The 23,877-nt window shown below is 43.2% G+C and overlaps 1 protein-coding gene, 1 long non-coding RNA gene and 1 pseudogene across 2 annotated transcripts; 1 reads left to right on the top strand and 2 right to left on the bottom strand.

The window, feature by feature from the left end:
- On the bottom strand, positions 18,423-21,438 carry LOC109827614 (pectate lyase-like). The gene is made up of 4 exons (XM_020394633.1): positions 21,174-21,438; positions 20,389-20,783; positions 19,436-19,947; positions 18,423-18,799 (listed from the first exon to the last, which is right to left on the bottom strand). Exons 1-4 carry the CDS (start codon positions 21,368-21,370, stop codon positions 18,566-18,568), a joined length of 1,338 nt encoding a protein of 445 aa, XP_020250222.1. The 5' UTR covers positions 21,371-21,438; the 3' UTR covers positions 18,423-18,565.
- Positions 21,259-21,944, top strand: LOC109827631. Its single transcript, XR_002243477.1, has 2 exons — positions 21,259-21,347; positions 21,438-21,944. It is a non-coding gene; the product is annotated as an uncharacterized LOC109827631 (long non-coding RNA).
- Positions 22,769-23,877, bottom strand: part of LOC109827623 — a 3,691-nt pseudogene continuing 2,582 nt past the window's right edge.

The raw sequence follows: 23,877 nt of genomic DNA, 5'->3' as shown, positions 1-23,877 counted from the left end.
AATGACACAGCAACTCCCAAAAAGTGTTGTATATCTCTGGATGAGCAGTCTTCAGGAGAGAGAGTTCCTTGGTAGTGGAAATAAATTCTTCATAAGGCGTTTGCCCGAAGGATAGCCCTGATATTGCATGCATTTCATGGAGAGCAAAGTGCAGCTATCTGGATTATACCGCTCCAGCATAGCGAAGAAGCAGGGATAACTCTGAGTGATCCCACATCTAGTAGCCTGTACTGGTATAGTAAGGCCAGATTGAGCAAGAGGTTCTTTGAGTTCCTCAAGAACAAAATCTACCATCCGAGTCCACCAGCCATCCTCTCCGGAGAATAACCAGCCAGGAGAACGAAAGGCTTGTGTAGGAAATTCGCCCCGGGCAGCAATAAACTGCCGCATGAAAATGTTCGCGGGAAGAGGTGTCTCCTGAACGAAGCCCTTTTTCTCAAAACAACCAGGTCTCAGACCTTTGAGTTGTCCGCCAATTTGAACGCGAGAAGATCGACCAGATCCGAATGAGATGTTCTCTTTCTCCTTGACAAGATCGAAGGCCAAGCCCCTACGACCGCCAACACTCAGGAAGTAGGAAAGCGGGTACATCCTCTTCATGCTAGGAAGGAAGAATAAACGATCATCGACTCTGCGCAGCATCCGGGAGTCTTCTACATACCCGACCTATCCATCGGCAGATATATGGTCACCGAATAAAAATGAGGGTTTGACAAATTGATCCAGACCCGCAGAAGTTTCCAGATCCAGATCGGTGATCAAAGCCCTAAGGGTAGAACACTCAGCAAACCTAATTAAATGCGTTCGTTCCAAACTTGGGAATGTGTATAAAGGAATTTCTCTGCGAAGACCAAAAGCTCTTCCCACTTCGGGATCATCAGTGTAGTTGAAGTGCTGCTCCGGCAGAAGTGGCACATTGGGAAAAAGCACTGTAAAATCAGAAGCAATAGTTAGTAGCAGAGAGAGGGTGCTAACATGAAATAAACACGAAGAGTAAATTCTACGTGGTAAGCTTTAATACAAGAGCCAACCCTTGTATTAATACTTGAACACAGAGATCAAATCCTGCGTTACAACACTTGAACGCAGAGATCAAATCCTGCGTTATAATACTTGAACGCAGAGATCAAATCCTGCGTTACAACACTTGAACGCAGAGATCAAATCCTGCGTTACAACACTTGAACGCAAAATTCTAGGCCTGCGTTTCCAATTTTTAACACAGAGTCCTAAACTCTGTGTTCCCAATTTTAACATAGAGAAGTAACTCTATGTTTCCTAAACGCAGTCTTAAGTCTGCGTTTCCAATTTTTAACACAGAGTCCTAAAACTCTGCGTTCCCAATTTTAACATAGAGAATTAACTCTATGTTTCTTAAACGCAGTCTTAAGTCTGCGTTCCCAATTTGTAACACAGAGCCGTAACTCTGCGTTTCTGATGGAGAACGAGTCATCTTCCTCGTTGAGGAGAACCCATCTAGGGTTTTCAGAAAACCTGTCGAAACAAGTTGCCATGGCCACTGCTTACCACAGTACCGAGGTCCATGTGACAGCGACATCAATGCCAAAGCGCTGGTCAGAACAGCGGCATCACCGGCTTTCTCGGCCGGCGGCGCCTCCGAAGCCGCCTTGGCGACTGTTTTGGAACCTGAACTCATCCTCTTGGGTGCCATGAGGGTGATCTCGATCGGGGAAGACGAAGTCCTTCGGGGGGAATTGATTGAAAATCAACAGAAACGAGAATCCTCGTTCTTGGAACTAAGCAAGGCAAAAAGAGTCAAATAACTCTTGATGTGACCTTACAGGCCTATTTATAACAGCCGTCGGGATGTTAAATCAGATCGGGATTCTAAGAGAGAATCCCAATTGAATCTGAAACGTGATTTTCCACGTTAACGGATAAAGTCGGTTAGACCTTAACGCAGAGTTACCTCTGCGTTCAAATTTTTCAAACGCCAGGTCTAGACCTGCGTTGTGATGGTTCTTAACTTTACGTTTCGAACCTCGAACGCAGAGGTCACCTTGTGCGTTGTGATTATCCTAAACAAAGGGTCCACCTTTGTATTTTTGAACATGATACTTATTCCTAAAGTTCATGAACCCTGTTAACATGACATTATTAAACCTTGGTATTTCCTCAGCAGGGTTTAAATCATCGTCAGGTAGAGCGATAAGTCCTCAAAATTGCTTCCATAGCAATATTCTTCTTGTCACGTTAACACTACACCTCTGACAAAAATCCACTTATCGACTCTCTTCAATAGAGCGATAAGTCCTCAAAATTGCTTCCATAGCAATATTCTTCTTGTCACGTTAACACTACACCTCTGACAAAAATCCACTTATCGACTCTCTTCAATAGAGCGATAAGTCCTCAAAATTGCTTCCATAGCAATATTCTTCTTGTCACGTTAACACTACACCTCTGACAAAAATCCACTTATCGACTCTCTTCAATAGAGCGATAAGTCCTCAAAATTGCTCTTATAGCAATATTCTTCTTGTCACGTTAACACTACACCTCTGACAAAAATCCACTTATCGACTCTCTTCAATAGAGCGATAAGTCCTCAAAATTGCTTCCATAGCAATATTCTTCTTGTCACGTTAACACTACACCTCTGAAAAAAATCTACTTATCAACTCTCCCTAATAGAGTGATAAACCTTCAAATTACCTTGATTGCGATTGCTCGCATGTCAGAGTAAAATCATACCATTTACAAAAATTAATCTATTGACTATTCCCAATAGATCGATAGATTCCCAAATCTCTGTTATGTTAACAGACTACCTCTAACAGTTCAAACCTGTTTGAACCAGTTAATTCTTATGCAAAGGAATAACTAGCGTTCATACCCCCCCCAATAAGTTAAAATTTTTCCAGAATTATTCTAGATGATTGTAAAGGAAAATTTTAAACAATGGGGCGTTTTCCATATAGTTGCATTGTTGCAAGTCAGAACACGACACATGCAATAAAAAGAGACAAAACAGAATCACTCTTTCTATTATCATCAAGAATATTAAAGAGCGATACAAAAGCCATGTTCTTCTCAAACAAAGAAGGAAAAGAACAGTACATGATTACGCCTCTGGATCAACAAAGGTGAAATACGCAAGCCGGGATTTAACAGCAGATAATTTTTCCTCGTGAGCGGCCTGCACCATCGCTTCAGCTTTCTTCCTAAGTGCACTTTCATCTAGCACAATCGTATTAGCCTGCTTCTGGATAAGTTCAAGCTCCTGCACCGCTGAACGGTAGGTGGCATAAGTCTTCACACTTTCTAGTGTGAGCTTTTTCAATATCTCTTCCTCCCGTGCAAGTTCAGCTTCATGTCGAGCCAACTCCACCTTGAGACGATCAATTTCCGCACGGGATGTCTGTATGGCATCTCCAGAAGCGTCCACAGCATGTTGCTTCTGCATGCATTGCCCCTGTAAGGATGCAATCTCAAGCTCTCTGTCAGTGATGGCCTCTTGGAAGGTTTCGTATTGGCGGGCCGCTTCAGCTTGAAGATTATCAAAGACGGAAGCAGTCTGGGCAGTAAGATCAGCTCGATGCAATTCTTCCAAAGCCCTCAGATCTTTTTCCAACCGAGAGACGCCTTCAGAGCAATGTTGGAACAATCGAGCGTCATCCAAATATCGAATGCCATTCAGGGAGTGCGTGAGTAGTGGTTTGAAAGAATCAAACGTAGCTCGTCCAGCACTGATTTCCTCAATCGCTATCTTCATCATATCTTCCAATGGTCTTATAAGAACCTTTAGGATGGAGGGAAGGGCCACTGGACTTAGCGTCTTCACCGGAGATGACGGTGGGGAACTTAAAAGCATAGACCCTGATGCAGAAGCAATCGGTGATGATCGTGAAGAAGTGGGAGAAGCTATGGTGATATCCAATTGTGAGGGACTGGAAGGTAGAGCCATAAGTGCCCCTGTTTGGGTCGAGCTTAGCACAATATCTGTCCCCACAGGTTTAAGAGGAATCGTCAGCGAAAGAGGTTCCTCTGGTAAAGAGCTCGTTGTCACCGGCATTGACTCGGAGGGAGGAACATCTGCTGCTTGCAGGTGGGGAGACGACGACGTGCCAGCAGCCTCAGGAGTTGGAGAACCTACAATAGAATAGTCAGTATAAAAGAAAGAAACACCAGAGAAATCGAAGTGTGTAATTTCTACCAGTAGGGTAAAAAGGAAGATAACCAGACGCCTTGTCAGAAGGTGGTGGTGGTTGATCCGCCCAATTATAAAAATCATCATCGTTGCTTTCATCCTCATCAGCATCCTCATGGTGAGACGAGCTCCCATAGTCTAATGGTTCGTCATCGTCAGCAGCTGAAAGTTCAGGAGAGCTCGCGTGAGTATCCACCTGGGTCAGCCGGCCAGTCGTGGGACTAGGAATAATAGTCCCCGAATGTGGCAATAGTGCGGAGGAAGCGGGAGACTGACTCTCATTGAGATTAGCGAGCTCATCTGTCGCCAGTTCATTTGTAGGCAGTGCATCCCCTGCAGATGGAGACGTTGCAGGCGGTTCCCTTGAAGGCGAAGCAGCAGCACCAGGAGTCTGTTCGGGAAACGGTGAGATGTCGGGATCCATTGGAAGTTCATCCTCACCCTCTGCTTGATCCAAGGGATGGTGAGGGGAAAATTCTTCAGAAAATGCAGGTCCCCCAGAGTGAGGATCGGCATGATCAGGACGACTTGTGACAGTTGATTCCTGCTCTTCCCCTCCACCAGCAGATCGATCAGGGCGACTTGCAACAGCTGATTCTTGCTCTTCCCTTCCACTGGCAGATTTGAAAGCACCCGCCATGAACTTCTGAGCAGGAGGATCTACTAGCAGCTTCCTGCGAGTACGTTTCTCGTATTGGGTTTCTTCCGCTTCAGAGAGAGCCCTCTTCCCAGTTGCTTTGGCTCTCGAAGTTTCAACAGCCGTAGGGCTCGCTACCGGGGCACTCTCTAGTCCTAGCTCTTCTTCTCCTTCTTCAGCTGCATCTTCAAAATGTAAAAACTCATCAATCCCCTTCAGACGAGATGCATGACCACCTCCTTTCCGAGAAGAATACATCTTCCTAATCGCACGGAGGCCCGAAGAGTACAGTTTGTAATCTGGCATCATGGAAGCTGTATGATACCAGTTACAGAAAGCCACGGAGAGAAGAGAATTAGGGGTTTTGTGGGGTAATCTAAAGGTAGCCCCAGTGCAACCTGCGGTGGAATAATACCAGGCTCGAGCTCCTTCGTATATGTTGCCCATAACTGAAAGCTGGCTCCTCGGATTCCCAACGTATAGTTGGTCATATCCGAATTGTCGAGCAAAACGATACGGTTGATAGGGCTCAATTATACATTTGTCATTTTGCCTGAAGAGGAGATAACCAGGTCTAATATTTAGCAGCCAGTGGAAAACTCCCCCGTCCAAACGGGTAAAACCATTAGGACCAGCGGTATCTTGGAAGACTTGTCCATATCCTCCACCCTCAAAATCCGGGAAGCAGCGGAAGATGTCGTAGCTGAGGTCTCTCGACAGAATCTGACGGACCTTCACTACGTAAGTGCCTATCCAAGTAGCTTTTTCTAATCTCTGCACGAAAGGGAGGAAGCCTTCATCCGTAGCAGAGGGAGCACTCATCAGATGTACACAATGTGAGGCGTACCAAGCCATTAGATAAGTATACGGCAAGGGTACTCGAGGATTTGGGGTCACCAAGCTTTTCGTTCCTTCAAAGTCTATCTCCTTCACTTGGATAAACTCGAGGCACAGTTCCCTCAAACCGTGTTGTAAATAACACGTCATGGCGGAAAGTAGATTTATGGGTCTCCCATGTGCTAAGAGGACAGCGGGATAAGCTACTTCAATCATCACAGCATCTATGGGTCTGGTAGGGACCACACACCGCTTCAGCCACAGCATGAGAAAACCCGCTAATAATGCCATATCAGAGATGGGAGTGGCTGCCTGGTGATGGAAGCTCTCGAATTCAGTCTGTGCTGGGAAGTCATCTTCTATTCCCTCGCTGACATAGTGAACGGTGGCGTCATTGATCAGAGCCTGGATGGTCTCAGGGGTGCTCGCCCCCCGACGAGACACAGCGGCATTCTTGTCAGACAAATTTTGGAAAAGATACTCGGCCCAGGATAGCTGTTTGATACCACGTCCTCGTGCCCCTGTCAATTGGCCGCAGATTTGGAAATGACACATCACCTCCCATAGAGTGTCATATACCTCGGGGATGGTCTCCTTCAAGATCTTCAGCTCAGTTGACCCAGGGACAAACTCTTCATATGGTAAATCTCCGAAAGGAAGACCTGAGACATCGAACATTTCATGTAGGGCGAACCCTAATTCTCCTTCCGGTGTGAAAAACGTACAAGTCTCTGGATTGTACCGCTCCAGAATGGCAAAGAAGTTATATGGACTAAGAGCTATTCCATGTTTAGTAGCCTTAATAGGGCAAGCAAGCCCAGATTGAGCTAATGGTTCCTTTAATTCTGCCAACACGAATTCTATCATTCGTGCCCACCATCCTGTCTTGGAGGAATGAACCCATCCAGGAGCTCGGAATACTGCAGTCGGGAATTCTCCTTTGGCAGCCAAAAACCGTCGCATGAAAGTGTTAGCTGGACTAGCTGTTTCTCCCAAAGGATATCCTCGTGAGAATAAGCAGGGTTCCAAAGCCGACACTTGTCGATTATATCCAGCGGTATTCACACCCTTGTGAGTCAGAACCCCAACAGCTACCCCATCTTGCTCTCTCACCAAGTCCCAATTCATGTGACGGGGAACAGAAGCACATTGGTAGTAGGAGATGGGAAACATCCTGTGCATGTCAGGGAGGAAGAAGCGACGATCTCCGATTTGCCTAAGCCACTTGTAGTGACCGCCGTGTACGATCTTCTTTGAGATAGTGACGCGATCCCCAAATAAGAAAGCTGGCTTGGCGAGTTTCTTGCGAGACCCCGTCTCAAATTTAGCGTCCGTAACTAAAACTCTGAGTATATCTGTATTTGGATCTGAGATCAGGGTGACACGATCTTTGTCGGTGTCTTGGAATATTGGGAGTTCTTGACGCAGATTGAATTGCATATTAAAGTCCGAACCTCCCCCATGCCCAAAGTGGTGACGAAGATTGAGAGGTTCGCGGGCGTAAGGCACTGCAAAAGAAAGGACGAAGATTGAGAGGTTCGCGGGCGTAAGGCACTGCAAAAGAAAGAAATATTCAATAAGTCAAATGAAGAGAATTTTATTTGAGCCCATAAGAAAGAGAATTATCAAACGCACAGTTCAGATCTGGCGTTTAATTTTCATCAACGCAGAGATCAAACTCTGCGTTAAACTTTCGAACGCACAGTTCAGACCTGGCGTTAATTTTCATTAACGCAGAGGTCAAACTCTGCGTTAAGTTTTTGAACGCACAGTTCAGACCTGGCGTTAATTTTCATCAACGCAGAGGTCAAACTTTGCGTTAAGTTTTCAAATGCACAGTTCAGACCTGGCGTTAATTTTCATCAACGCAGAGGTCAAACTCTGCGTTAAGTTTTCGAACGCACAGTTCAGACCTGGCGTTAATTTTCATCAACGCAGAGGTCGAACTCTGCGTTAAGTTGTCGAACACACAGTTCAAATCTAGCGTTAAAATTTCATAAACGTAAGGGTCGGGCCCCTGACGTTTCGAATTCAAAACGCAGAATCTTAACTCTGCGTTACAATAACAAAACGAGTCATCTTTCTCGTTTACAAGAACCCATCTAGGGTTTTTCAGAGAACTCGCCGAAGCGAGTTTGACGGCAATACATACAAGGTTTTAAAGAACTTGCCGAAGCAAGTTTGACGGCCAAGAAGGGCGGCACTTACCACCGACGGGTGGAACCTGAAACGACGGCGCTGCTGCAGCAGGAGACCTTGGGCGAGGAGCAGCCTTTTTCTTGGAACCCATGGAAGGGGATCGGAGAAGACGAGCAGGGTCACCGGAGTCGAAAACGAAGAGACTTTGTTAAAAATCTTCCGAAAGAGAGGAGGCAAAAAGTCGGGTGACTTTTGATTTGACCCTTAGCGGTCTATTTATAGACAGCTATGAGCTGTCAAATCGAGTCAGGATCATAGGCCCAAATGCCCACCAAATGTGGCCTGTGCGCCTGTGATGCTTGAGCTTCTGAACGCAGAGTTCAGCTCTGCGTTATAATCCGCCTGTGCGTCTGCATTAATGGAATTCTTAAACGCAGAATTTAACCCTGCGTTTCGGTTCAATAACGCAAGAAGTCTATTTGTGCGTTCTAATTCAATCAGACGAATTCCTCTATGTTTTTAGCCAAGACGTGGTTCCAAATAAATAGAGGGAGGCTAATGTCAGCCATCAAGGCGACTAAAGCCAAGAAGAAACAGGTGACTCCACTGAAGAGTCCATTGGATGATTACAATTAGAGTGCAACCAACCAAGTTTGACAATGTCTTCTAAATTTTAGGATCCAAAGTATTCCGAAAATTCGTCCCAGTCAACCGCGAACTTTCGAAAACTTTGGAGGGGGTTCTGTAGGCTGTCTAAAAATCACAATAGATAGCTGATCCCTATCAAGCCCTGATAATGGAAGTTACAATCAGACGACTTTCTAATCACTGCATCCGCAACCCTGCAACCGCTATAAACACGAACTCATCTCTGAGATGATTGATCTTGATGGCTGCGACAACAGCATGACTAATATTATATTAGCAACTATTAGAGATGCTGATGAGCAGTGAAATGATTTCAGAAATAAAAGGTTGGACTTAGTTGGTGAGTTGCTTGGTAGAGAGCTGTGGGCAACTATTCATCTTCAAAACACTATGGATGTTGATTCCCGTCAAGCTCTCACAACGAAAGCTACAATCAAATAAGCTTTCGGGTCGACAGTCGAAAGGGGCAAATAGGAGATTTTTCACACAGATCGAGAAGAGTTACAATTCGACAACGCTTCCAACAGCTGATGAAAACCCTAATCAGTGGCCTTCACAATCGATGGTGAGAGTTACAATCTGACGACTCTCATATCCCATAACAGGCAAAGATCAATAAGCAATGGTCTTTGCAATGTCATAATAGACGAGGTTACAAGTCAACAACCTTTATTAAATGCAGAAGGTCAATTCTGTGAAACGCACACAACTTGTGCGTTCTCCAGCAAATATCCAACTCTGCAACGCAGAGTTAAAGCACTAAACGCACACATAACATGCGTTCTTCAACAGGCTCAACTGTGTGTCCCAAACTCTGGACGCAGAGTTGAACTCCAACGCACCAGCGACCAGTGCGTTTCCAATTCCAGAACGCAAACGGCCTGTGCGTCTCAACTCTCTAACAGAGATTTAACTCTGCGTCTCAAGCCTTGGACGCAGAGTTAAAGCCCATAACGCCAACTGAGGCGTTTTGACTTGTTCAAACGCAAGTCGAACGGTCTCAAAACCGGTATCCCACGTTCTGAGGGATCTTCGCCCACTTAGGAGCGGATTTAGGGGTTGGTTACATCACTAACCCCCTATAAATAACCGACTTACTCAACCGAGTAAGGGGTTGATCGATTGGTTGGTTGATCGGCTTTTAACAGTAAAATCGCATAAGGTTAAAGAGGAGCTGGCATCAAACCCACCCAAGGTCAACAAATCTTAGCAGTTCAACAGCACGAGGAAGGAGATCTTTTGAAGATCAAAGAACTGATCAACGATCAGTTAATCAAATCTCGGAGGATCCCTTCATCAACGTCATAATACACTTGGCAATTAACCGAATCTTCGGTTCCAACAACTCTGTTACAGAGTTTCAACTCATTCTGAGTTCTTAAACTCGTCAAGAGTTCTTAATTAACTTGCAACACAAGTTAATCACATCGAGCCAGACATTCGGTTTTCAACAACTCTTATCAGAGTTCTTAACTCGTTCAGAGTTCTTTACACTCGTTAAGAGTTCTAAACCGAAGTCATCAAGCACTTCAATTGTTCCAGTGAAGAAGGACGGTCGGATCGTCAACGGAGAGCAAGTTCAACGAGATCAATCGAAGGAGGCACTCCATCGCTACCTTGAAGAACCCAGTTTTAAACAAAGGGGGGAATCAAATTCATTCTCCTCTCTTTTGTAATCGGAATCCAAATTGTAATTGATTTTGAGAGAAATACAAGTCAAATTTTTCTTTCGTTTCCTTTACTGCAAATTTCCAACAAACAACTTGTCTCTAGCTCATCTGTTTCAAGTCTCAGCTCACATCCATTAAGCTGATGGGCCTACAAACATGGCAAACCCTTTACCGACTACCATTTGAGTCGGGCTAGCATGTGGATTGTCTAAGTCCGTTCCGTTCCACATGTAACGTTGTTCTAAGAGAATGAACCCTCTTAGACTTGATGCTATGATTTTGAATACATAGACTTTGTTATTTTTACAGAAAAAAACTAACCGACAACGCATGTTAGGCGTAGACTTATCTCTAATTAGGGATCGAGCTAAAGTCCCCCATGCGTGTAAGGCATGAATTCTGGTGTTATTAATAACAACATGCTATGATACTGAATACGTAGGCTTTGCCATTATTACGAGAATGGGTTACCCGACAGCATGTGTTAGATGCAGACTTATCTCTAATTAGGGATCGAGATAAAGTCCCCCATACGTGATCCTCTTGTTTCAGATTTCTCGACTGATGATTTTGACGAGGAAGGCTTGCTTGTGGACACTCCGATGCTACACTTTATGTATGGCTCTCCTCAGATTGATGACCAGTTACCTGGAGATGTATTTCTTGAGTCTACGCTCCCTAAGAATCCCGAGGATGGTTTTTCTGAGGGTACGTAGTTCTTCTCAAGTTAATTATAGGACTAGCCAATTTTTGACTAATGCAACTATAATGTGATGCATCTGAGGACCGACAGCATGTGTTAGATGCAGACTTATCTCTAATTAGGGATCGAGATAAAGTCCCCCATACGTGAAAGACATTGATTTTTGGTGCTACGATATTGAATACGTAGGCTTGGTCATTTTCGCGGGAAAGAACCACCCGACAGCATATGTGAGATGCAGACTTATCTCTAATTAGGGATCAAGATAAAGTTCCCCATGCGTGTAAAGCATGAATTTTGGTGCTACGATGTTGAATATGTAGGCTTGGTCATTTTCACAGGAACGGACTACCCGACAGCATGTATGAGATGTAGACTTATCTCTAATTAGGGATTGAGATAAAGTCCCCCATGTGTGTAAAATATGGATTTTGGTGTTATTAATAATGAACTGCCACGATGTTGAATACATGGGCTTTTGTACTTTTTACGGTCAAAGACTACCCGACAACGCGTATTAGGCGTTGACTTATCCCTACTTAGGATTTGGGATAAAGTTCCCCATACATGCGAGGTATGGATTCAGCGATTATTAATTTAATGATAATCACTGGCTACGATATTGAATACGTAGACTTTGTCACTGTTTCTTCCTGCTGATCCTGTTGAGCCGGCTGTGGGACCAACTACACCAGTTGATACACCCCCAGCCGTTACACCTCCAGCCGTTACACCTCCACCACCCCCAGTGACTCAAGGGGAAGAAGGTATAGATTGGGCAACCGAGAAATGTCATTTATTTCCTCTTTTAAGGTTTTTGACAGTCCTTTTTGCATAGGGCTTTCTTCTCGGCTTCATGTCCTTGTGAGGGAGCTATTATCAGACGATGATCCTGAGAAGATCATCATTTGCATAGAAGTCCGCTCTTTCTTCTCCTTCGTGAATGCTATGATTGGCAAGCTCTTCCACGGTGGATTTTTTCTTCATCAGTTTAAGCCATTCCTTGATCCTAAGATAAATTCCATAAGGGATGCAGGATACCCGGATCTGGCGAAGGCTATAATTGATGATCTTGACTGCCTAAAGCATGAGCTTCAGATGTTTCGATAGACTTTGCCACTGTTTCTTCCTGTGTTATATTTTCACTTGAAACACTAAAAGAAAGTTGGAAGTGCCAGAGGTGTAGTATTAACTTGGTATGAATTTTCACTTAGAGTGAAATTCAGAATTTTTCTTTATTATCACTAGGATAATTCCAGAAAATCTTTAATCCGCTGGGGATTTTATAATAAAAACTTGTTATTTTTGTTGAAAAATGATTAACAAGTTTATTGGGGGGTTTGACTGTTAGAGGTGTGATGTTAATCTAACAGTATTTTATGGGCCTATCACTCTATTGAAGAGAGTCGATAAGTTGATTTGGTCGTCAGAGGTGTGATGTTAACTTGACGGGTTTGTGGACCTATCGTTCTATTGAAGAGAGTCGATAAGTTGATTTTGTCAGAGGTGTGATATTAACGTGACAAGAAGAATATCACGATCGGGGCAATTTTGAAGACCTATCGCTCTATTGGAGAGAGTCGATAAGTGGATTTTGTTAGAGGTGTGGGATTAACGTGACAAGAATTTGTTACGATCGGAGTAACTTTGTGGACCTATCATCCTATTGAAGAGAGACGATAAGTTAATTGTCAGAGGTTTGGTATTAACGTGACAGGATTTGTGTTGCGATTAGAGAAACTTTGTGGACTTATTATCCTATTAAAGAGGATTGATAAATTGATTGGTTGTTAGAGGTATGATATTAACGTAATAAGAATTTATACTTGTGACTTGCACAAGATTTTGGGAATTAGCGTCTCGCTGGGGAAACTTGCTAGGTGAGTTTATCACCAGAAGCGATAAATTTTGATACTTGAGATTTGAATAAGATTTTGAAGACTTAGTGTCTTGTTGGGGAAGATTATGATTTGAGCAATTTTGAGGATCTTTCATCTTATTGATAAGGATTGATAAGTTGATTGTCAGAGGTGTATTGTTAATGTGACAAATTGGGAGTGATGCAAGCTGCATTCATACTCTATGGGGGTGATGATCTTCAGAAGTGTAATGTTCACTCGACGATGTGAAAGATTTGTTACTCTTAATCCAATAGATTCCAAGTAACGTGTAATGTTCACTCGACGATGTGAAAGATTTGTTACTCTTAATCCAATAGATTCCAAGTAACCAACCCTCAGTCTTGATTAAGACTTAGCAATGGAATAAAAAGAGGTAGACAAGGCACATCGCCTAGTGGGGCACTATCCATGAAGTCGGAATAGAGGCACATCACCTAGTAGGCCATTATCTGATGAGTTTGACTATAAGAGGTAACTGTTAACGTGATAGTTTTGTGGATATGTCATCCTATTGAAGAAGATTGACAAGTTGATGTACTATCAGAGGTAATTGTTAACGTGATAGTTTTGTGAACCTGCCATTCTATTGAAGAAGATTAACAAGTTGATGGACTATCAGATGTAATTATTAACATGATAGTTTTGTGGACCTGCCATCCTATTAAAGAGGATTGGCAAGTTGATGGACTATCAGAGGTAATTGTTAACGTGATAGTTTTGTGGACCTGCCATCCTATTGAAGAGGATTGACAAGTTGATGGACTATCAGAGGTAATTGTTAACGTGATAGTTTTATGGACCTGTCATCCTATTAAAGAGGATTGGCAAGTTGGTGTACTATTAGAGGTAAATGTTAACGTGATGGTTTTGGTAGGTTATATGGTTGACAGAGGTATTCTATTGAACATGATAACTTAGAAAATTCATTACTCATAATTCAATAAACTACAAATGAACCAACTCCCAATCTTGAACAAGTGCAGGGGGGGAAAGGGTAGACGTGGCACATCGCCTAGTGGGCTACTATCTAACGAGTTTGACTATCAGAGGTAATTATTAACGTGATAGTTATTGGACCCATCATCCTACTGAAGATGATTGGCTTCAATGGCCATGGTATCTTCCCCTTCTGACTGAGAAGATTGGGCTTGGTCCGATTGTTCAGGTTGATCCTGCCTATTTTGTTCTTCAGTTTTGATCCTGACAATAATCTTTTGAGCCTGTTCGCCTTGAGAAATTAGTTATCTCCAGGAATGGTATTCTACAACCTCATTTGTGCTAGAAGGTCGGTCTGCAAGTTATGTCGATAGGTCTCCACTAAGGTAGACAGTGTTATACTTAACGAACATCGGAGAGCCATGCTTCGGAACCTCTTGACGAAGGCTTTGACGGACTCCCTCTTCTTCTGCTTAGTGGCGAGAAGGGTATGGATGGAGACTTCTGTATTCTCTTCAAAGAATCTCGACAGGAAGAATCTCTTTAGATCCACCCACTTTTGGATACATCCCACAGGCAGTTTCCTGAACCATTCAAAGGCAACTCCCTTGAGGGTGCTAATAAATAATCGAGCCAGTATGTTCTGCTTAGTGGCGAGAAGGGTATGGATGGAGACTTCTGTATTCTCTTCAAAGAATCTCGACAGGAAGAATCTCTTTAGATCCACCCACTTTTGGATACATCCCACAGGCAGTTTCCTGAACCATTCAAAGGCAACTCCCTTGAGGGTGCTAATAAATAATCGAGCCAGTATGGCGTCGTTTGATATCACATTCCCTGTCTGTAACTTAAAATGATAGATATGTTGGTTTGGTGATCCCGTGCCGTCAAAAGTTTATAGCGTCGGGACCTCGAATTTTGGAGGATAAGGTGTTGCATCCCATTCGGTAGGATAGGGCCTGACAATTCCCTCATCTTGGAGCTTACTTCTGTTAGCAATGACATTGAGGCGGGCTTCCAATTCTTCTATTTTGTCAGACTAGAGATTCTGCTCGTTCTCAGTCTCTTCTTCAGGGGATGATTCTACGTGATGAGTTTCTTGCTCGGCAGTCTCATTCACTCTTTGTTTCCCCTTTGATATGGATGATCCTCTTTTCCGGGATGATTTCGACCGAGGTTACGTCTTAGCTTTCTAGAAATTGGCTCTACTTGCAATGATCTGAGCCATCAGATCCCGAATTTGATTGATGGTTTCCTGCTGTGCTCGGTGTATGGTGTCCTGCTCAGCAATCCTCTTTGCAAGGTCTTCAGAATTTTCTATCATGTGGGCGAAGCTCTCATGTTTAACGAAAGAACTTGATGATTGAGACTCCGCCATGGCTGAATGTTCGTCATCGAAATTGGTTCCTTTGACTAACCTTCGATAGTTGACAGAGGGAATGGCTCCTGTTCACGTCCGAGTGCGTTGGTAGATTCCTTCAAACTCGTTAGCGATTTCTCTGATGCGTAGAGAACGATCCATCTCTGACTCATCAGAACTAGGGACTGACGACTTCCCTCTACCGATCACATCGATAGTGATTCTGGGATACTCGGTCTCTAAAGACTTCTTCTTGTAATGACATTATCGCTTGCTTAGTCAAGCAACGCTTGTCAATCGGTCGAACACTGAATGCCTAGGAACAGAAGTACAACATTGGCATTCTGAGAGGATAGCAGAAATATGCCACTCACATTGACATGAATGAGTGGCTTGTTGCACCGGTCTTTCCCTTGAAAGTAACTCTCTTAAGCCAGATACCTAGGGAGATTTTCTCACAGAACGTGAGGTTGGAGATGGAACCCCCTACCTCTCAGTGGGCGGGACTGGTTCTTGTTTAACATGGATCTTGAATCTATGTTGATCTTTTTGAACACGACGAATCGCATCATGTTCTAAAGAAGGAACACGAGGGTCGTGTTCTGTTTTACTAACGCTAGACCAAAGTCTATGTTTTGTTGATGAAACGCACCTTTGTCGGTTGCGTTTTTCTTGGTTAACGCGGTTCATAAGTCTGTGTTTTGGATCTTGAACGCACTCTTGAGAGTTGCGTTTTGAAATTGAAATGCGTTCATGAGAACTGCGTTTAGATGTTGAGACGCGTCCCGGAGGACTATGTTTTGCTTTTGAAACATGCCCTTGAGGGATACATTTTAAGCTGAATATGCATGGCTCATACTTGGGCTCATCAACGCAACTCTTGCATTCTAAAGCAGCACAGAGTTCGTGTTGAGGTTCACAAACGCATAGTTCACGTTGATTAGAGGATCGGCATTCTCGGAGATGTGCTCGTCGTCGGGATCTTCTCCTTCATGGAGCGGCGTTCTTCTTGTCCCATTTTAAGGCCTTTGCAGCAATGTCATCGGCGTTGACAGAGTTGGTCATCGCGATGGGCCTTTTGTGACCCGATACCCGTTGTTTTGGCGCGGATACAGAACCTTCAACTCATTGGACGAGTTTGGCAGAAGCTGAGCACACTCTTTTGGAGGGCCAGTTCGAGTGATCTTGGCTAAAGGAGAGGGCTTCCTTTGGAAATTCGGCTGTAATTGGTGCAGTTGGAGCTTTAGTCTCTTTGGTGACTTTATGGATATTACGCATAGCCTTGGGGCTAAAGGATCAGGAGGAGAGTACTACCTTATACTTGGCTTGATCGAACTCGATGATCAGAGATTCCACGGTCATTCCAGTGAGATTGACATCGGATTGCACCACCACTTCTTCGTCAGAGAAGCTAGTCCTCGGCAGAGTCGTCATCTTTTGTTTGGTGGAAAATTTGTAGTAAAAAAATGAAAGAAAATTAACTTATATTCTCTCGATTACAATTGAATTTCCTGATTACAAAAGAGAGGAGAATTAATCTAAATTCTCCCCTTTGTTTAAGTCTGGGTTCTTCACGGTGGCGATGAGATGCCTCCCTCGAATGCTCGCGTTGAGTTTGTTTCTCGTTGACGATCCGAACGTCTTGTTTCACTAGAACGTGATCTTCTCCTCACGATTTGATGCTATGGAGAACTTACAAAGTAAGTTTTAGAACTCTTCATGAGTTGATAACTCCGAACGAGTTTGAAACTCTATGAAAGAGTTGATTTAACCGAAAATCGGTTTGACAAGCCAAGGCCGAAAGCTCCAAGGAACTTTGTTGCTGCAGCAATTCCCCTCCCAAAAAGCCAGCCAATGATCTCTTCTTTGCTGCCAAAGAGAAGGATCAATCCGAGAGCCAAAATCCCCGCCCGAACTCAGTTGAGTTCTCTCCTATTTATAAGAGATTAAGGGGTGTAACCAACCCCTAAATCCACTCCAACGTGGGGAAAACGGTTCTAAAACCGTTCGACTCATGTTTGAATGAGTCAAATGCCCAAGTTGGCATTCAAGACCCTAACTCCGTGTTTTAGACTGGAGACGCGGAGTTAGGCACCCGCTGGATGTTGAAAAACACAAGGGCCGCCCGCGATTTGTTTGCAAAGAGTTGGAAACGCGGGGGTCATCTGCGTTTCAAGAACTGAAACGCGAGGATGAATTCCGCATTTTAGAAAGAGCTAATGACTTATAGCTTCTTCTGTAGAGTGTTGCAAAGACCATTGTTCAGTAATCTTCGTCTTGGCTCCTTAAAACTATTAGAGTCGTCAGATTATAATTCCCGATGTTGATTGTGAAGGCTGTTGATTAGAGCTTTCATCAGTTGTTGCGAAGGTTATCAGATTATAACCTTCATCGATCTACGTGAAAACCTTTGAATTGTAACCTTCTGGAAATCGTCAGATTGTAACTTCCATCATCGGTGTTTGATGGGGATTGGCAATCTGTTATGATTGTTAGACAGCCTACAGTGCGGAGTACTATATTCCCCCTTTTTACGTCGTAGGGGGGGTGGGAAGGCTCATCCTTGTACGTGACATCATAGCCGCCTAGTACTCTAGCGAGCTTGGCGAACTTGCAGGCGAACTGCTGATTGCTTGGATGTGCTGGCGAATCAAGCATGCAGGCGAGCTTCGTTTGTGCTGATGAACTTAGCGCTTGAGTAGACTTGACTCGTGCTGGCGAGTAAAGCATGCAGGCGAGCTTCGTTTGTGCTGGCGAACTTATCACTTGAGTGGACTTGACTCGTGCTGGCGAGTTAAGTATGCAAGCGAGCTTCGTTCGTGCTGGCGAACTTAGCGCTTGAGTGGACTTGACTCGTGCTGGCGAGTCCAGCATTCAGGCGAGCTTCGTTCGTGCTGGCGAACTTAGCGCTTGAGTGGACTTGACTCGTGCTGGCGAGTCAAGCATGCAGGCGGAATTGAGCTCTTGACGGCGGGCTCGACGAATAAAACGAGCTTGCTTGGCTCTTCTGCGTGCAGGCGTACCTACACAGGCGGTTTTTTAGGTCTTCCCGTTATTAAGGCAATTTTTAGAGCCTACACCGAGGACGTAGGCACATTGCCTAAATCTGGCGTGTTCCTTCTTGTTTATCTTTCCTGCAATTTTTTTTATTTACGATGATTTTCCTACTTGTTAAAATCTTAGCACAAGATCCGAAAGGGCACGAATTCGATTGTGTGATTCGAATCCCCAACACGTACGTCTTTCTTATGTTATATGTTGTGCGGTAAAAAATTGTAGCTTTTGTCTTACACCTTCTCCTTTAGTGAAAACATTATGCCTATTTCAAGTCTAGGATTTACACAGCTACATATATCGCTATCAGATATCAAATTAAACTTGAAACGAAGGAGATCGAGGATGCACCATATGTATCGTATATACTCATAATCATGTCTGTCATATCTTATATATACAATAAATGTATATCACTTCTTTTCTTTTCTTTTTTTGTTTCCTTCTACTCATATGTACAATAAAAAAGTTCATGACATATAACACAATATATTTGTTCTTCATTATCATTAGCATGGCTCCCCAACCTTGCAGCTAAGCGCCCCGACAAAGCGTGTGAGCCTGGTGACAAATGTTCCAGGCTTCGCTCTGAACACATCGAATCTTGAGTAATTCTTCGTGAGCTCGAGGGAGCTCCTTACCCCCGACTTTCTGAAAAAGGCGCCGTTCCTGAAAACATCGCCTTCGGTCGTCCAGTTCCAGCTCTTCCACTCCCACTCCGCTGCATAATCTCTATGGGTCACCTGAGTGCATCCACACGTGTAAGTAGCGAATTGTCCGGTTCCGGCTTTTTTCATTTCTGATTTTGTTACACAAGCGGAACCCTTTGATACTCTGTGTTATTATTATTATTAGGAATTTACTCTTAGCTTTTGTACTTCAGAATTATGTATTAACTTTTTGATACATAACACATTGATGGTAATTAGTCTTCATTGTCATCTCCTCGATCTGCATGAGACAACAGGATCTAGTTCTTGCATGACCATGTGATGATAAAGTTGTCAACTCAATTCTGAGTATAAACAGACTCAATTCTAGATAATCCTTTTAGACACGGAGATGGATTCAGGTGAATATATACTTAGTAATCTGAGGGTTAACTTAGATTATATATGTCAGAATCAAGATTTTAGAAGTTCAATTGGGGCTATAAGAGTCTGTTCGCTTCGTTGTAATTGCGATCGTGATGCGGGTGGCACTTGGACGTTATCGTAGTTTTCACAACTACCATCACATGCAGTTCAAGATAAGTTTCTTCAAAATCGTTAATTGTTCGTGATATATGGTTCTATGATATCTGCCCAAAAATATGTCCATGCGTTACCTACTATGTATAAATAAATGTAAGATACATGTGTACATAGCGCACATAATACCTCTTTAGGACCAATGTCCGGGTTAGCAGTATATCTGTTCCCTTGGCTGATAATTGTGGGATGATCGCTGCCGCCGATCGCTGAAATCCCCCACTCCGTGTAGTCGTTGTTGACGACGTGCACGAACCCGTACCTCACTCTGGGCATCCTTTGTTTGCACTTGTGACCAAAGTGGTTGAACGCGATCGTGACCTGCATGAAGGCGTCCATGGTGTGCCTCTTGTCGGCTCCGCAAAGAATCACCTTATCGTGCTCCGTGAAGTAGCTATTGGATATAGTCACTCCCGTCGACCCGTAGATCACGTCGACAAGCCCATCAGCGCCGTGCGACATCGTCATGTGGTCGATCCACACGTTGGACGCCCCGAAGATGGTGATGCCGTCGCCGTCGCTCTGTGTCCTGAGGCCTTCGTGGATGACACTGTCTCGTATTATCCCCCCGTTTTCTGATTGAATGTGGTGGATGTGGAGCCCGTGGATGATGACGTTGGAGACGAACTGGATTGTTATACCTGTTGGAAATTTAGATTATACAAGGATTGGGTCGCATGATCTTTTAATGTTCTCCTCATGAACCTAACTATTAATTGATTGATTGGTTGTACGTATTATCATAACATACCTGCCTACTTTCTCTATGAAAGTGAGAGATTAATTAGTTACCTAATTAACTACGAAGATGATAGAAGTAAGAGAAGATAAACCTCTCTTCAATCCTCTCATTCCTCTTTCTATTCTCTCTAAAATCTACATTAATTAGTGTTCCTTCTTTCGTCTAGTCATTGTTTTGCATACAGTTTGAGGTCGATCAACTCGTCTCGACGCTTACGCATAGCATTGGACTTACTGTACGTCTTGGTTGACAACGCGGTTCAACGTACATATTTCAGGGCAAAAAGTACGCCTAAGGGAGGAGACCCGTAATTTTTTTTTTTTAATTTCATCAAGAGTACCTGCGCCGTGGGCAATTTCGACACGGGCGCCTCGTCCGTCGATGGTCTTCCAGCTGGTGACAATGAGCTCTTGCTTGAGAACGATGGTCATATCTGAAGAAAATATGATCCACAATGGCTTTTCTTGGATGACTCCCCACCGGAGCGTACCAGGTTTAGGATTCTCCATGTCCTCGTCTGAGCTATCGGTAACGACGTAGATCTCGCTCTTCTTGCCCCCACCATAGGCCTTGCGGCCGAAACCCTTTGCACAGTTAGCAAGGCGCTGGCGGTTTTCGGCCCAGTCTGCTCGGCATCTCCAGCAGCGGTCGATCGGGTTGGTGGCATAGCAGGTGTTGGTTCCCACAGAGCCGCTGAGGCCCCTTCTTGTTTTGTTCTTGCTCTTGTCTAGGTCCCTGCATGTAACGTATCAGATATTATATCATACACGAACTAAAAAGATATTGCACATAGCAGTATATAGTTTAATTTACAAGGATTTTATTTTTGAGTCGAGAGAAATCATAGCCGTTCTTTAAAATACGGCAAGTATTGGATTTAAACTAAGTGTATCACAGTATTAATAAATGATTGTGATTAAAAGTATGGGTATATCTATTTCTTTTTTATAGCAAGGGGGATCTAAATCCTGATAAAATAGAGGAATTACTTCGTTTGTGATAGCTATGGAATAGCCAAACAATGTCACGTGGTCAAAGGTTAGCCTCCTGCATATTTTATTTATTATTCTTGTAGAAAACTAAGATAAAAAAAAAAAGCAAGAAAATAAAGTGTGGGCAACCTACTTGCGAACTGCTGCATTGAAAGCGTTGGTGACAGAGAAAGGATCTGGAACATAAGTGGCCTTCGCTATTACTTGAGCTTCATGCTCTCTCCTCTTCCAATACTCCTCATCAGTCTCCTTATGAGCCGATTTTGACGCCAAGGCCAATGTGAGAAATGGGACTAAAAACAACAAGGTGATAGGTCTCGAACACTCCATCTTCTAAATCTCTACTTTTTTTTCTTTTTTCTTTTTTCTTTTTTTTGATTTTTTTTTTTTTGTAAAGGTTGTGGTATTGACAGGTAAATGTCTGGCCTTAAGGTTCGACCAGACCCAGAAAAACCGAACCGAACCAAACCGAATTATTCTAGAGATGCACCATGGTTCGGCCGGTCTGCGTAGAGTAGATAATAAATGGGTGCTTTTATAGGCGGAGGGATTGCACCCTATGAATAGAGGGAGAAGGGGAGAGAATTAAGGAGGGCCAGAGGCATAACTTATAGACACACAAATACATGTACATGAAGAGAAGACTTGGCCCATGGACATGAGTGAATCTAGGGAGAAAATCCAGTTGACAAAGGAGCATGCGCAATAACAGGACACACAAAAATTTTTGAGAAATTTGTGGACGTGGTATCTAAAATACACCTAGCTAATAATGCTGCCCTATCCCTTTTTTGGGGGGAAAAAAAATTCCCCTTCTTGCTACCAGAAATGAGATCATGCTAGACTGACTTTCCTTCTCTGATGTAAAAACTTCAGAACATTTAAAAAAAAAAACTTGAATTGATTTGATCTACTCTTGAGTTTTACTCTCTGAAAATATGTATGCTTGTAAATTCTGGTATCCGTGGACATTCCCCGTACAGTAATGACCGATTGAAACTTTTCTTCGCAATAAAACTATCAGATAAACATTTAGATTCTCACAATATGCATAACTCAGTAGAGAGATTACCTCTCTAACTATAACAATCACCATTAATTAGACGACTGTAATATCTTGAGAGAGTTCGAAATGAGTACAGTTTTTTCTTCGTGATGGTTATGCCTGGAATGAATCATAAGTACTTTCCCAGGGATTACTCGATGGGTATGACCAAGAAGATTATCTTTCAATTGCCAAAAAAAAAAAAAGAAAAAATCAAGAGATGATACAAATTTGTTAAAAGTATGATAAGTATTATACTGCGAATCGCTAGGTCCATAAACAAGAGTTCTTTGACTTTGTACAGAGTTGGAAGATAATTTAAGAAAGGGTCTGTCGTATATATGAGGATATATCCGTGGTATTTTGGCTGGATAGAGTATACTTGTGGTATCAAAGAGTACTCTTGAATACACCAAATGGTGTTGTTTCTTGGCTTTTACTTCATTAATTAGTGTTTGCATTCACACGCATGGGTGATTCTTGTGCATACGGTTTGGGGATTTTTGAACTGCTATCTTGCATGTTGGCAATGGAAACATCATGACTTCAATCATAATTCTAAATAATATTTAGATGGTTACTATATTCAAGTTGATATAACTAATACTATTATTTCTAATTGACTATGATTCAGAAAAAGTGATGTCTTTACTAGTAACCATCGCAATCTTCACACTACTGCATACCGCCAAACATTCCAAAACACAATTGCCAAAGAAAAAGCATTTCGATTGATTTTGAGAGTTACAGACCTAAATAATGAAAGAATCAAATAACATACAACAAAAGCTATCTCACATCAGAACCAAGTACTCCTCAGCTCTCTTTTATTTATCTCCTTTGATGATCAGGAGACAGCCTCCTCGTCAACCTCAGCACGGCTCTCCAACCTTGCAGTCAAGTGCACCGGCATAGCGAGTCAGTCTGGTTACAAATGTACCAGGCTTCGCCCTGAAAACGTCAAATCTGGAGAAGTTTCTGGTGAGGTCGATGGATCTGTCTGTTCCTGAAGCTACGAAGTAGGCGCCATTCTCAAAAAGGTCGCCCTCAGACGTCCAGTTCCACGACTTCCATTGCCACTCAGCTGCATAATCCCTCTTGGTCACCTGAATTCAGGCATGTATGCATTCACTGTAATTAGTAGTAATGATGATGACCATGATCAAATTGTGCCAATACAATGACATTGCCACATGAATATACATCGGAGCATGCATATGAGATCTGTCGATGAATTATTTTTAACATCGGCCGGGTTAATTGTGGATAGAACGGAACCCTGTACTGTATAGCCCAATTGCGAATAGGTCCTCTAAGTTCACTCAAAGGTCTATCCACACTTGTGCAAGCAGTACAGGGTATGTATCCGCAACTAACCCCATGCATATTATACATATATATTAACACGCACACACACACATACATTATGTTAACGTATGCATACGCATGTTAATGTATACATACGCATATATATATACATGTATATGAGAGAGAGAGAGAGACCTCTTTGGCGAAAGGATTGTCAGGAGCCCTGTACCGGTTCCCCTGACTAATGATCGTAGGATGGGCACTTCCACCCACCGCATACATCTCCCACTCCGTATAATCATTGTTCACAATATGCACGAACCCGAACCTCGCCCTCGGCAACCTCTGCGTCAACTTCTTCCCGAAATGATTAAACGCCACGGTTATCTGCATCACACTATCATTCTGATTATGATCGTTCGCCCCGAACAACATGACTTCATTGTGCTCGGTCAAATAACAGTTGGATATAGTTATGGCCGTC

Source organism: Asparagus officinalis, chromosome 1 (genome assembly GCF_001876935.1).
Source record: "Asparagus officinalis chromosome 1, Aspof.V1, whole genome shotgun sequence".
Taxonomy (NCBI): domain Eukaryota; kingdom Viridiplantae; phylum Streptophyta; class Magnoliopsida; order Asparagales; family Asparagaceae; genus Asparagus; species Asparagus officinalis.
Note: the sequence above shows the minus strand (reverse complement) of the source record. Positions and strands in the feature narration are given on the sequence as shown.